The 15,504-nt window shown below is 52.0% G+C and overlaps 1 protein-coding gene across 3 annotated transcripts in view; it reads right to left on the minus strand.

Moving 5' to 3' along the window:
• TTC7A (tetratricopeptide repeat domain 7A) overlaps positions 1-15,504 on the minus strand; it is a 119,534-nt gene that overhangs the window by 74,307 nt on the left and 29,723 nt on the right. For 2 of the 3 annotated variants that reach the window (XM_040453813.1, XM_040453815.1), the window contains 4 exons: positions 14,810-14,940; positions 12,209-12,324; positions 1,115-1,193; positions 186-343 (listed from right to left, as the gene is read on the minus strand). In XM_040453813.1, coding sequence (XP_040309747.1) covers positions 186-343; positions 1,115-1,193; positions 12,209-12,324; positions 14,810-14,940 — 484 coding nt within the window. Of the gene's footprint in view, positions 1-185; positions 344-1,114; positions 1,194-2,052; positions 2,174-12,208; positions 12,325-14,809; positions 14,941-15,504 lie in introns of those variants that run through there. The other variant, XM_040453814.1, reaches the window with a different exon arrangement.

Raw genomic sequence — 15,504 nt, forward strand, 5'->3', positions numbered from 1 at the left:
CTTCGGATGCCTTAGAGAATTCTCTTCCCAACCCCATCCTGAGACTGTCTTCCCTGGTCTATCTGGCTCCCGCCGCTGCCTGCCTGGCAGTGAGCTGGGTGGCAGCTGGGGGCAAGTGCAGGGCAGAGAGAGGGGACGTCGGCAGGGCCGAACCCCAAGTGTTGCATGAGACCAGCAGAGCTTACTTGTCTCCTTCGTAGAGGTGAGGCTTCCGCAGGGCCTGCGTGATGAAGGAGTTCTCCTCCTTGCTCATGAACTCAGGCAGCGGGAGGGACAGGGGGCTCCAGTAGCACTCCTCACTCAACGAATGTAGCAGGACACCCGCCAGATGCTTGGCTGCCATCTGGCAGAAAAGGGAGGAAGTCAGACCTGGAATGCCCTCCACCACCTGGCCAAATCCGCCTGCCTTTGTTTGCAATGTGCTGCCCCTTCAGGAGGCCTGCCTCTCCACCCCTGAGGAGCCCCCTGTTCTGTTTCCAGCACCCCTTCTGTTGGCCTTTGATGGCTTCTACTTCATTTCCTGTCCTCTTTCCTCTCCTAGACAAGATGTATGTTTCCTCCTCCTCTGGCCCCATGGAGCCCAGCACCGCTCTGAGTATTCAGCAAGCCCTTGCAGAGCATAAAGCCACTGGCATGGCAGCTCTCTCGACCAGATGGCTTTCTGATATTTGACCAAAAATTCTAGAGTGAGAAGCAGCTGTGGCTCTGACTTTGGGTGAATCAAAGCCTGAGAAGGTAGACCTGAATTGGGGCAGGAAAGGGAGTCCAGATTATTTATTAGGTTCATAAACAATCCCTAAGAATTGGTGCAGAACCTTGCTAGGAAGGGATGACATTAGGTTTTAACTCTGATCTAACGCTAGGGGCTGTGGGCAGTGCTGTGACAAGGATGCTGACGGTGCCTCCCAGGCGTAGTGGGAGAGAATGCAGAGATTGATTAACAATGTCTGCCATGAGCACAGACAGGGAGAGGAGAAGCATGCGTGGGACACACTGTCATCCCTGATTCATAGGCTGCCTGCTAGCACTTCTGTTGTCTCCCACTGAAAGTGAGCCCTGAACAGGCCAGCCACAGCCAGCACCCAACCCCGAGGCCTCGGCCGTGTGTTATTACCACTTTGAAGTTCTGAGTTGCTTTGGTCTCCACGGTGCGTAGGACCTCCCGGAGCTCTCTCATCCCTTTCACGATGTTCCTAGAGGGAAGATAGCAGAAGCAGGGTCATTACCAGCCTAGCTCCCACAGACACCATCATCAAACCTGCAGATGTAAGTAGAAGCTGGCCCATTAGAGTTTTACTTGAAAACAGTCAGCTGGAATGGAAGGTCAGAGTTGTAACACCAGGATCCTAGAAGCCCAGGATGTAGTTGATCAGAGAATAAGAAGGATCCCTCTCCCTCACAGTCCCCCAGGAACCCAGGCTTCCCATTCACTACCAGAAGGGGACTAAGACGGAATATTTCAAACAAGACGCTGTCTTGGCCCCAAAGCCTTGGCTGGTGTCAGATTTTCTGACTTGAATCAGCCTCAAATTCTTCATGTTCACCCACCACACCTGGTCAACACTGGGGTCCATCCTCACCTCTCAGTCCCCATCACCAGAGCCCTAGACCAGCCTGCATCACCACAAAGGCCAGTATCACCTGGCCCCCCCCCCGCCCCCGCCAGCCCCTGCCAGCTCTCTGGGCCCTGAAATAATTTGCAAGCTTTTTAAAGTGTGACCGAAAGTAAAATATACATTTTAAATTGCAACCCGGTATGCACACACTTTCCTTACGTAAAACTGAAGCAAGTTTCTTGACACATTACCTAGCTCTACTGTGTGCTGTCCACTCTGGTATTTTCTACTTTATGTCTCCCTCTACTCCTCTTTTTAAAAATGCTGGCTGCAGCCCACTGGAAAGAACTTGCAGCCCACTAGTTTGCACAACTCACTAGTTGTGGCCTGCAGTTTGAAACACTGCTCCATCGCCCCTGGAAGGGTCCACTTGACAGACAAAAGTCATCTTGTTCCTCCCCAGGCTGGTCCCTTCTTCAGCACCCCCAGGGCTTACAGAATCCAGTCTAGGTCCTCAGCAAGGTATCGCGGGGCTGAAGGGACTGCCCCCCCTTGCCTCTCTCCCATCTCATCTCCTGCCACTCAGGTCCATTTTGAACAACGGACCCAGGTGACCTATGTCAAGTCTTGGCACAGGCTCCTCCCACTGCCTTAAACAGCCCTTCCTCATTCACCCTCAGAAAGCCTTTCCAATATCACTTCCTCTTTGCAGCCAGCCCAAACTCCTCCCCATGCTCACCCTTTTTGTCTGTGTCCCTCTTGCACCCTGTTAATTCCTCTTCTGAAGCTTGACACTGTGTGGTCAGTTTCCATTCATGGGCTGACCCTTGGTGCGCTGTGCTCTCCAAGGGCAGGGCTCCAGTCCTGCTGCTGAAGCTCAGCACTAGCACAGCTCCTGGCACACAGCATGTGCTCAGCAAATGTTTGAGCACCACCCTTCTCATTTCCTGTGGGGGTTCCCTGGATCACAGCTCACAGGGAAAGCAGAGGCTGCCGGGTGGTCAAATTCAGAAGTGAAAGACTACAGAGGGGTGAAGAGCCAAAGGTGGCAGCTAGGGAAGTCAAGGAGCCCCTCCCGCAACTTTCATGCACAAAACAGATTCCTAGGAGCTTTGGGGTATGGGGCCATAAAAAGAAAAATTTGCAGACCAAGTCCCTGCCTTCTGGGAACCTCTGGTTTCAGAGAAGAAAGTAAAAATGTGCAAACGACTAACATTATAAACACAGATCCTCGTTTGTGGGGCTGAGAATGGAGGTAAAGACCCTGGGATAGAGTCAGAGTCACAACGACCTTTCCTAGTCTGTCCAGAGCTTCTGAAGAACCAAGAGGGGCACACAGGACAGGAAGCCACGGGGCCCTTAGAGACGAGTCAAGTTTGGGTACTGCTACAGATGCCATGTAGCCTGAGGAGGGGCTCACCTGTGGGCTGTGTACCGTCTCCTCCTCTACAAAATCAGGACTCCAGTTTGGACAGTGTCTCCTAGATTTCTGTCATCTGCATATCACATTTGTAATTGTTGCTACTAGCTGCACACCATCAGTGTTATTATTTATGCAATACTTTCCTTTACATCTTCTTTTTTACTTTAGTAAATACCTTCACAAAAAAATACCTGAAATTAGGGATTTGGTATGCTAGGGTTTTTTTTTTTTTGGAAATAGGTATTAAATATAGAAGTACTTATAAAAAGTTAGTCTGTATATCACTCAAAGCCATCTTGTGTATCACTAGAGGTAGAGCTTGGGAAAGAATAGATTAGACCACAGGTTCTCAAAGTGTGGTCCCTGAACCAGCAGCATCAGCATCCTGGGAACTTATTAACAATGCAAAGTCTGAGGCCCCCACTCCAGACCCACTGTATCAGAAACTCTGGGGCAGAGCCCGGCAGTCTGGGCTTTATCAAGTCCTCAGGGGCTTCCAATGAACATTCAGTTTTGAAAACCACTGGTTTACCTGATCCTCAGTGTCTTCCACTTCCCCTATGCTAAGTAAGAAGCCAGGTTCCAGAAGGGACAACTTGACATGGAAAGTCCAGCTTTGCAGCCAGATTCTGAATCTGTGATCTTGGGAAAGTGAAGCAGCCACTCTGATTCTCATCTCCCATCCATAGGAGGATTCCTCACTTACTCATAGTGCGGTCAGGAAGATGAACATACGTGAAGCCCAAACGCACCCAGGCATGTGGTAGAGGCTCACTAAATATTAGTTATTTTCCTTTCTCCTTTTAATTTGGGTCCTAAAGATGACATTACATTATGTTTTCATTTGCCACATTATTTTGCATTGAAGTTTGGGACCGAATGAGTAGGGGGCAAGGGCCAGTAGTACCTGAGGGGATCTTCCAGCTCTAAGTCCATCTTTCGCCTTCCACCAGCCCCTGCCTCCCCAGGAGACATATAAGCAGGATTCCCCATAGACAAATCACACCCAGGGACAGACTGGCAGTCCCCAGGAGCCCAAGTAGGAGGAGTCTGCAGGAGAGGCCCTTCAGTCCCACTGAGGCCTCTGCCTTAGAAAAGAACCCAGAGTTGGACAGCAGGCCGTCGGCCAGGCCAGCTGAGGGGAGAGCTCAACATCAGCCACCACCAGGAGACAGAAAAGTCAGACTGCATGAGCTCCCAGAAGAGAGCAGGACTGGCTGGCTCTGGGAAGTCTGTAGGAGAGCAATGCCCAGGAAGCTGGGCCAATGGCCACAGGCTGGGGCAAGGCTGGACCTAGGGGCTGCACCCTGGGACTGCCCCAGGGCCTTATGGCCCAGAGACAGCTGGTAGCTCCTGGGACTTGTGGGTGATTTTCCACTCTGTGGACTCCCTGCCAGCTTCCTCCCTGGCAGCCTGGCCCAGGCTGCTACCAGGAGCCCAGAGCCAAGAGGGACTATGGCCTCTCTTTCCCACTCCAGCCCAAGGACTGTTCTCTCCCTGCCTTTAGTCTCCACGTCATCAACACTGGAAGAGGGCTCCCAGACCGGCGGCACTGGCATCGCCCAGGGGATTCAGAGAAATGCAGGCTCTCAGGGATCCTGCCTCCCCCCAATACACACACAATTAAGGAATCAGAACTGCATCTTCACAAGATCCTATGTCCCAAAAGTTGTGTAATTTTACTATTTTCAAATCTGTAAGGGATTCTGGTATCTCAATAAGCTCCCAGGAATTCTTTAGCACAGCAAATAATTACCCTTGGGCATCTTTTGGGTAAATCCCAATTTTTATTGAATACACATAAAGAGAAAAACCAATACAGAGGCTTCAGTGGCCAGGGCTGTATGGGGAGAGATTCAGGCTCTCAACAGGCCTCGACCTGTTCTAAGATGCTGGGAACACCCTTCTGCCTCAGCTCATCCCTCCAGGAAATGGGAAATCAGATGGTTTCTCCCACTAGCCTGAGCTAACGCTAACCGTGCCAGGTAGAGCTGGGGCTTTTCCCAGTCCCGTGAGAGGGCGGCTTGAAAGATTTCTTTGTTCTGGTCTCTCACACTGACCTTTCTGAGCAAAGCTGCCACTTTAAACAATATCCAAACAGGGCCTCAGATCAACCCTGGCCCAGAAGCAGGCTGTGTGTAGAGAAGCCAGGTAGTGATTGATCCCAAGTCATGTTCCTGGCCGGCCAGGAAGAGAAAGACAGAGATGTACATGCAGTGATGGGTCATCTAGGGAGGCCTCTAGGTGGCAAGCTTCCCCCCTCTACCTCTTGCCGCCCCTCCCCACTCCCCCTACTGCCGGGCCCCTCGTCAGCAGCAGGCAGCGAACAGATTTTTTAAATGCTTTGTCCTATTCAGTCTTCACAGCTTCTGATGAGGCTGGTAAGGCTGGCTTGGTTCTTCCAGGTACCAGCACAATGCTTGGCACATAGAAGGCACTCGAGAAATCATTGTGGAATAAATAAACTCCCATTTTCCAATGAGAAAATTAAAGCCTGGTAGACGTCTGCCTTTTCAGGCCATCTAATACCCAAGGGGGAGAGGCGAGCTTACCATAGGCACCAAGGGTTCAGATTTCACTCCCTTTACACTGAAATGATTCCTGAGAAAGATAATGCTTTCCTTTCCAGGCCATCTGAACTCCAGGACTTCTGGAATTCAGCTAATTGACTAGTCTTTACTAAGTACCTACTGTATATTCAGTACCTGGTCAACAGCCCTGTTGACAAGGGGCATTCAACAAATGCCCTGATAAAATGAACTGAGAGACAGAATGAGTGTCTCATTCATGGCCTGCAGGTAAGGAGCTCACGGTCTGTTAAATCAGCCACACTCAATTTATTCAGAGTTTAGCTAAGTGTTTTGCTTACAGTAGGTACTCAACAAATGTCTTGTTTTGTTTTTGGCTTGGTTTGATTTGAGAGAATAAGAAACTGCATGGAATTTATGGTTGAATGAAATCTAGACAGACACTGGTGCATGTGACCCTGACCAGAAGTCCCCATTTCAGGGCTGGCACTAATTGTGTAAGAGAGGTTTCTGGCCAAAGAGCACAGCCAGTTGGCAGATCCCAACAGCTGGAGAGTTGAATCAGGAGACCAGGTCAGGTGAAGCTCAAATAGTTATCAAGCTGTTTACTCCTGCCATAGGTCCATATCATCAGTTTCAAAAACTAAAGCTCTCCTCTTCACCCCAAGTCCCAGAAAAAGGACATTGAGGACATCCAGGCAAGATCTTTCCTCTCTAGCAAGGTGGGAGATGGGCAGTGGGTGCTAACAATAAATACAGGCTGTGCATTATGAGAGGCTGGAAGAGTGTGTTCTCTCCAATGGGCCTCAGAGGTGTCTCTGTGCCCCAAAGAGTGACACAGGCCACTAGGAGGCTCTCCTGGGCTTTCCTATTGGATGACTCTGGCCCCTGAATCCCCCTTAGAACAATCTGTCTCCTGCCCTCCTCAGCACTACAGATAGTGGGAGGCTGCTGAGGACAAGACAAAATTGCTGCTGATCGAACACACCTCTCACGAGGTCATACCAAACAGCAGGCTGGGCTTTCTAAGGTGCCTCACCATTGGGCAGAGCCCCCCCACCGTCACCCCACCCCAGCCATCTGCAGCCCAGGCTGCCTTAGCTGCATCTTGACTCAGCACCTAGCTGGCAAGGTGAAGCATGTGCAGTTGCGCACACAGACCCACACCCACCCCCCCCCCCCCCCCCCAGAAAGGGAGAGTGCTTTTATAAGGCTGAACAATCTGCCAAGCCCCAGGAAACTCCCTTAGAAAGCACACACATTCCCTTCTCTATTGTTTGGTTTTGGTACAGTGTGCACATATTGCTTTAGTAATTAAAAAAAAATTTTTTTTAGCATGTACAAAATGTACAGCCCACCTGGTTCCATACACATGGCTCAAGCTTATTCCCAGCCCAGAGCCAAGAAAAGGCTCTGTAGGTCTAGGCAGAAGGAAGGGAAAAAAACCACCCCAAAGAGAATGGCCTCTTGACCACTCTGGGGGAGGAGCCTAGTCAGTTTATGTTCTTGTTTCTTGGGAGATGCCCAAAGACTCAGGTCCTAGTTGAGGTCAGGGCCCCGGACAGGGACAGTCAGCTTTCCTGGTATTGCATCGCCATTGGCTTCCCTTGCTGCCTCACCCCTGGAGCTGCTTCATGCAAAGGAGACCAAACCTCTCCCACAGCCAGGACTCTGGGCCCAGCTGCCACTGTCCATAGTCATAAGAACACGTCAGAAAGGTGCCCTCTCCTGGCAGCAGGCTCTGCAGAACTACCTGGGACAAAGCTCCACTCAGAGTCTACGGTTGCCCTCTGGTGGCAGCAAGGAGAATCGAACCGCAGGGTCCCCTCCTTAGGGAGGGGGTCTCCCAATTCATGATTGTCCTTTTAGGTCAGTATTTTCAGTGCCAGGTCAGTTAGGAACCCTGTCATCAGCCACAGAGCAAGGGGAAGAAGTCATCTGGGGGGGAATTAACTGATGGATCAATAGGGCAAGGCCCCTGGAAAAAATGAATGTCCCTCAAACATACTAAGTGTAAAATACTGAGGCCCAGATTTAACCAAAGCTCAGAATAAAAGAAGAGCTGTTGGGGGTCAAGCAAATACCACCATACCCCATTTTTCACAGTGGAGAACACCATACCCTTTAAATTATGTCAAATCCTCAATTGGAGGGACAAGGGTGGACCATGGGACCAGGCACTGCTTGTGGCCATCTGGCCCCAAGGGCAGAGCACCCCGGGATCCACCCAAGGCCCACATGGAGTGAGTGCCAGCTCGCAGATTCTACGCAGAAGCAGGTCCCACCATCTCCCCCTGCTCCTTAGGCCCCAAGGGAGGTCTTCTAACACCGAGAGGCTCCCTGGGCCCTGAGAGCCCCCCTATGCCAGCAGCACCCCCACCTCCCTGCCTCCCTTCCCTCCCATTAGACTTCTGATGGCTACATTCAGCTCCTTCACTGTCTGCTCAGTGCTTGGATGGAAGAAAGCTCCCTAAGGAGGGGAGCTCATCCTATTCCTGGCTTCAAACCTGTTGAGTAAGGTGGGATGCCTGGTTCATGGCGGGCTCTCAGAGGCTTCTGTGAAATGAATGGTTGGACTATTCTCTGGGGGTTTTTTTGTTTTTTGTTTTTTGCCTTAGCCCCTACCCCCTACTGGGCTGTAACCTCTCAGAACATAGGGAATAGTTTTATCACCTTCCCAAACACCCCAAAAGCCCAGATGAGTGGGGGGGGGGGGGGGGGGGTGTGGATTTAGCCAGCAGGAAATGGTTCTGGAGACCCTTAAAAGACTTTTCAGGGGCGCCTGGGTGGCGCAGTCGGTTAAGCGTCCGACTTCAGCCAGGTCACGATCTCGCGGTCCGTGAGTTCGAGCCCCGCGTCAGGCTCTGGGCTGATGGCTCAGAGCCTGGAGCCTGTTTCCGATTCTGTGTCTCCCTCTCTCTCTGCCCCTCCCCCATTCATGGTCTGTCTCTCTCTGTCCCAAAAATAAATAAACGTTGAAAAAAAAAAATTAAAAAAAAATGTTAAAAAAAAAAAAAAGACTTTTCAGAGCTGCCCTGGAGGAGAAGACCCAGTATCAGGTATCGGGGTCCCAACCTACCCTGAACCTCTGCTTCTTGCAACTTAGGCTGAGACAGTGGTTCTCAACTGGGTGTGATTAGCCCTCCACCACCCAAGACATTTGTCAACATCTGGACACATTTTTGGTTGTCACACTTGGGGCAGGAAGAGCTACTGGCATCTAGTGGGTGGGTAGAGGCCAGGGATGTCGCTAAAGCCTACAATGTACTGGTATCTGGCTCAAAATGTCAACAGGTACTGAGGATGAGGAACTCTGGCTTAAGGTGACTTTTTGTTTGTTTGAACTTCCTAACAACAACAAATATATAAGAAAAATATTGGAACTGGTGATTCACCTAGGAAGATGTAACTCTGACTTGAAGGCCGTTAACGGGTAGTTATGGAAGCTCCTACCATTTCGAGCGCGTGGAAGGGGAGGTCTCGGGCTGCGGGGGCACAGACCCCATTCAGCACCAGGCATGCTGCCTCTACCACCCGTTAGCTCTGCAACTTTGGGCAAGTTACTTCCCCTTCTCCTTTCTTCAGTAAATGGGAACATTATTAGTTCCTCTATGTTCACAGGATTCTGCCTGGCATGCAGCAAGTATTCAACAAGTATTAGCTACTGTTAAGAGGAAAGGGGTAAAGAAATTATTTAAAGTCCAGCCGGGCACACAGTCCACGCTTTAAATATCTGTCACATTCCCGGGCCACCTCTGGGCTGGACGCGGCCACAGGAAATGGACAGAGGGGCTGAGCTGTTGCCACGTGAACCGGGGACTGCTGCTCACATTAAAGCTTTCGAATGTTTGGGCTGTTTGCTTGGAAAGAAAAGATGATTCAGTTTCCATTGCTCTTTATTTGGGAGGCACGGGGTGGGGGCGAGGGGGGTGGAGAAGAGTCAGCATCCTGGCTTTCAGCACTGAAATTTGTTTCAGGAGGAAAAGAGGATGAAGGGTGGGGAGCAGAGTGACAAGAACAAAACAATATCACTTGGGCTTTCCTGGAGGGGTGAGGGTTGGTGAATGTTCTGTCCACCGCCGGCGGCACCACCACCACTCACACGCGCACACACACACACAGCCAGAGTGTGCAGAACACAGGCAGGGACGAACAGCCCCACCAGGAGGGTGGGACCAGCTTCGGGAAGAGGAGCCACCCGCTGAGAATGGTGACTCAGGGTCCCAGAGGGACAGAGACAGCCTTGAGTCAGCGGAGCAAGGATCAGCCCAACCATCACCAGGGCTCTGTCCTTCTCCCACACACTCCCAAACAGGAAACTACACAGGTTTTAAGGCTGCTCAGATCCAAAGCTGGAATCCTAGTGGGTTTCCACTAGGGGCACTAAGGGGCAAGCTACTCAACCTTGTCCAGTCCTTTGTCCGCTCTCAAGCATTCTGGGGTCACCTGACTTCCTTCACAGGGTGCTCTACACTGAGCACATGGTCTAGTCTAGCACACAGCAGGTGCTTGATAACTGCCGGCTCTCTCCCTCCTTCCTTCCTGGCTGTCCTTGACGGTCACCTTAACCTCATCACACCTGCAGCAAGTGTGGTGTGGGAAAGGACAGGAGACAGCCCCGAGGGGACTGCAGTGGAAAGGTGGGGGACAGCAATCCTCTCCCTGTGCTCTGAGCTCTGTACTCAAAGTGCCTTTTCATTCCTGCCTCTCCTTGGACCCTCACACCCCTCACACACACAGGACAAACAGGAACCCCCTGTTTGAGGAAGGAAGCAGAGCTGGAGGGTAGAAAAGGAACCTGCCCAGGGTTGCTGTGTGGTCTCCAATTCCCAGGCCTTGGTGACCTCCAGATGGCCAGGGTGCCCCTGAAATCTTCACACTGGAAGCTGAGGCCATGCCTTCCAAGCTGGAGCACACTCACTAGGCTGGAGCACCTGGGGGCAGCAGCAGGATCTCATTAACCCCAGGGTTTCTGCTGTGGGCAGCAGAGCCTACTGGGCAGGAGCATCAGCTGGCTCCGCCCAGGACACGTCACTTACGTCCTCTGGGCCTCCATTTCCCACCTGTAAAATGGGGATGTAACAAGTGCACCTGCCTCAGAGGACTGCTAGGACCATGAAATACACATGAAACAAAGCACTTACCAAGTGCCTTGCACAAATTCAGCATGTGTTTTAAGATAATTAATATCTGTTAAAGGAAAGCATGAAGGGGACAAGACACCGAAATCACCAAGATCCCCTCCTTACAAAATCTACTCCTAGGGTCTGCCATACAGAAGGGCTCCTCCACCCTTTGTGCCTACAGTAGGCCTTGGGAGTGAGGGCCTCTTAAACGCAGAGCAGGCGTCAGTCAACAAATTTTCTCCAAAGGGCAAGGGAGTAAATATTTTAGGATTTGCTCTCTACTCCACTCTGGGAGAGAGACAATATTAAACAGTAGGTATGGCCATGCTCCATTAAGATGTTCTTTGCCAAAACAGGCAGAAACAGACCCACACTGCATAGGTTCGGCTAAGGTGGCATCTTTTCACATCCCCCATCCATCCCTGAGAGCTACGCCTGCCGAAAGCAGGGTGCCCCGGGGGAGCAGGTGGAGCCAGGCAATGGAGGTCTGCAGCTAGAGAGAAGTAGCCAGGTGGCAGCTGTCTGGGCAGTAAAAACAGGAACTAGCCCACCGGGCCACTGTATCTCCAAAACTGAAGTTCAGCAACCAAAAAAGGACAAGAGGGGGCGCCTGGGTGGCGCAGTCGGTTAAGCGTCCGACTTCAGCCAGGTCACGATCTCGCGGTCCGTGAGTTTGAGCCCCGCATTGGGCTCTGGGCTGATGGCTCAGAGCCTGGAGCCTGTTTCAAATTCTGTGTCTCCCTCTCTCTCTGCCCCTGCCCCGTTCATGCTCTGTCTCTCTCTGTCCCCCCCAAAAAAATAAATAAATAAATAAATAAATGTTGAAAAAAGAACAAGAGAACACAGACAGTGGAGGTGAAGCAGAGGCAGCATGCTTCCCAGGGTCCCTGTGATGTCCCTCGGTCCCACACCTCCCCAGCCACAGGGTGGTCCGAGGAGCCCAGGGCTCTGGGGCCAGCCCCACCCTTGGGGGTCAAGCTGCCTTGGCTCTCTGGGCCTCCTGGTCCACATGTCCCAAACGGTGACACCACAGCCTCCCTGACCTAGCACTTGAAACAATAAAAGAAAAAAAACAAGGTGTGAAGTTCAAGTTTGGGCCAACAGCCTACCCAGCTGTGGACTGCCACAAAAAATAACAGAACTGATAACAATGCCTTTGATTTTCTAAGCAGCTGGGATGGATCAGGAGCTCTGGGCAGTATTCTCACATGAGAGCGGGTGACAGCTGCCTCCTGGTTGGGACCTTTCTGCCCTGTTCTTACCATTCAGAAAATAGGGACTTGAGCAACAGCCTCTCATCTAACAGCGAGGGTAGGGTGGAGAGAGAGGAGGACAGCACAGGCCTCTTCCAGGCCAGGGGTCCAGCTAGGGCAGGACTGGCCCCCTCTGCAGGCGTGCACCTCTGTGTACCCTAGCCCGACAAGATGTGAACACACCAGCCCCCGCCGATCCTCTCGAGAGAGCACACACGCGCACACACCCAGATCTGAGAGGCCAGACTCCACACGACTGGCGTCAGGAACACCCCGGCCCAGAGGAAAATGTCCAGGTCCCGCTTAGCTGCCAGCAACCTACCCCTTCTTCAGGTTTGTCACATAAGCGCTCTGGAGGGCGGCTTCCAGGAAGTAGGTGAGCTCATAGTCAACTGGGTGAGAGCCTTTCAGATGCCGTGATGTGGTGTTATTTGTGATCTGGGAAGGGGAACACAGAGAGAGCCGCTGTCTCAAAGTTGTGAGTTGGAGGGGCTGGGGTCACAGCCAGCCCCGGTGGAGGTGGCAGTCCCGTTACCATCCCAAGTCTCTGGCTGCCTCAGGGACGCGTGGTGCGATTCTCAGGCTAAATCCAACCTAACTTGTTTTGTTTAAAATATGTCTAAAACACTCTCTCCTCATCCAAATGCTGGATGCCCACAATAGCCCTACAAAGCTGGTTTTGTCTGTATTTTACAGATGAGGAAACTGAGGCTCAGAAAGTGCCTAAGGTCACAAAGCTGGCATGCACCTAGACCTCAAACTTCAGTCTGGCCAGTTACAGGGTCAGGCTATTTCTACTACTTCCTGGTTCATTCATTCAACAAACACTTGAGTGCCTACAATATACCAGGCACTGTCCCTGTCATATAACCATGGAATGTCAGCACAGTCTAACTGGCTAAGACTCCTGGTTCCAGGGAAGCCTGAGGAGCAACTGTGGTATTAATGAGCTGTCCTTAAGCCTCAGCTCTAAGAGGACCACCCAGCCCCACTGAGATAGGCCTGCCTTTATTAGGCCACCTCTCTGCCCTGATCCAAGACACTAATCAGTAAGCCATCTTGTCTTTTAGAAATCGAAGTAGATTTAAGAGAGGTTCTTAGTTCCTTGGAGCTTGGGGCTGGGTCTGAGGAGGGACATGGCACCATTTCTGAGAATGCACAGGGTCCTGTGGCCTGCCCTTCCCTGACCCAAGATAGCTAGCTCCCGGGGCCCATTTGTCTGCCCAATGCCACAGGACACTGATTCCAGCCCTACCCACCATTACAGCTCATCACCATAAAAGTCGAAAGCCTGGGCTTCTGGATGAATGGGAGACCATCTTTTTCATGAAAGTTTTCTCCAAAACCACATGCATTTCCAATGTGAAGAGCTCCTAAAACACTGTTGTCTAGCAGTGATCCATGTGACCTCAGCAGAGGTCAACTCAGCCATGCCAGTCTCCAAGTGGACTTCCGCCAGGGAATGCACTCGAGTCCTGTTTTTGCTGAGTCCCCCAATAACTTTTCCTTTCCTCCTGAAACCCAATCAAGTAAAAGGACTCTAGGGTAGTGATACCCAACAGGGAGGCGATTTTGCCTTCCAGGGACATTTGGTATATCTGGAGACATCTTCAGCTGCCACAACTTGTATTTTATAATACACAAGGTTGCCCCACACAGCAAAGAATGATCCGGCCCTGATGTCAATAGTGCTGAGGGTTGAGAAATCCCACTCTGGGGGAATCGGCTTGGCCTGGACGACTCCTCCTCCAAGGCCTGTCACAAAACAGGTGCTGGGTTGACATTTTGGCACTTGCCAAAGTAGGTAAGGTCAAATGTCTCTGGGCTCTGACTCTCAGCTCATAACCACCTCCTTCAGGATGCCAACCCAGGTCTACCCTGCCATATAGCACCCGCCTTCCAGCATCTACGAACCATCTACTGAACAGCATGCCTAGGCATCACCCCCGAATTCTCCCCTGCAAGTAACCGGAGCCACACTCCCAGGGTTCCAGTCCTGCCAATGCCACTTAGTAACTGTCTGAACTCTGGGAAGTCATTTAACTCCTCCCTAAGCCAGGGTTTCTCGCTTGGGAAATAGGAACAACAGGGCCTATCCCAGCCAGTGGGTGTGAGGGTTAAATTCAAGAATGACTTTAAAGTACTCAGGAGTACTGCCTGACACAAGAGCAGTATCTTTGTTAAATATAGCTGTCTGCCGTCCTCCCATTAAACCAAGAGCCCCCCAGAAGGGAAGACCTGGGGTAACATCTGCTAACGCCAGAACCACTGTCCTGCCAACAGTTTGACAGCCCCCTTCCCACCCCCCCACCCATCCCCCTGCAAGGGGGAGCTGGGAGAAGAGGACGCCCGAGGACTTCCAGGCCCCGACTTGCTGGCACTGCTGGCCTCTGAAAGGCTGAGACAAAGGGCCCCAAGGCCTCCCCTCCCTGAGGGGATCTAGTAGGGAGCTTCCTGGCCACCTGAGGAGAGGGAAGGATGCCTAAGTGCAAGGACCAGCCAACACCTCTTCCAAAGGGACCATGGTGAGCAAATGGTTGTATCTCTCTAAACCTCATCTGTTAGGGATAAGTACAACGTCTACCTCATACAGTTGCTGTGAGGATTACACAAGTTTACAGGTACAGATATAGGGCCATCACATTTGGTCGTCCGAGCTGAGCTCATCCAGGAGGCTCTGGGCTCCCACAAATGCTATGGACTCATTTAGTTATTAAACAAATAAATAGAAGAGTGTGGAGGCGAAGGGTCTCACTCTGACAGAAGAGGTATACTGTGATAAGCCTTCCAACCAATGAGGCGGAGTGGCGTCGCAGGGGCGGAGGGTGCCTTATCCTAGTACACACAAGGATCACCCACAGGCTTAGTGGGGGGCTTGGCATGACAGGCGCTCAATAGAGGCAGCTATAAGCAGAGTGCTCACCTTCTCCAACTCCTGCAGGAACACCTGCGCAATCCAGGAGGCCCTCTCGAAGCAGGTGATCACTTCCTCCTCCCTCTCAGTCAGGCGGTGGCGGGAAGCAATGGAGTTGGGCAGGCGTTCTAGGGAGAGGCCTGCGGGAGGAAGACAGCACCTTAGACGTGCCCTGCCCCGGCCCCCCAACCCCAGGCCCTGCCCATAGACCCAGGGAGACCTAGGCTCAGGAGCAGCCAGTGAGGGGCAAGGTCCACAGTGGCAGGGAAGGAGGAGGCTAAAGCAGTGGTGGTGGTATTGGCAGCGGCTGGGGTCAAGCTGCGGGCTGACAGCGGGGACACCCAAGCCCCACACGGGGAACTGCACTGTGGCACCTTTCCTGCCTACCCTTCCAGGCCAGCTCCCGCAGGAACCATTCCTGACCCTCCCTCCAAGTTGCAGGAGTGCCCCCAGGCACTGGTTATTTATCTACACTGGTTATTTATGCCCAGCTCTTCTCTCCCGGCTTTAGCCGAAAGCTCCATGTGGGCAAAATGTGAGCTTTTCTGCACCACTGCAGTCCCTCGTATCTGCACACAGCAGGCACCCTTCCACGGAACCAGTTTCTACCTCACCTAAGTTATTTGTGCATAGGTCAGTCTGCCTGAAGTGGACAGCGGCTGCCTCTGCCCTCCAGGCAGCCACTGCCTGTTCTCTGGCCCCAG

Source organism: Herpailurus yagouaroundi, unplaced genomic scaffold (genome assembly GCF_014898765.1).
Source record: "Herpailurus yagouaroundi ecotype Mexico unplaced genomic scaffold, PumYag 210, whole genome shotgun sequence".
Taxonomy (NCBI): domain Eukaryota; kingdom Metazoa; phylum Chordata; class Mammalia; order Carnivora; family Felidae; genus Herpailurus; species Herpailurus yagouaroundi.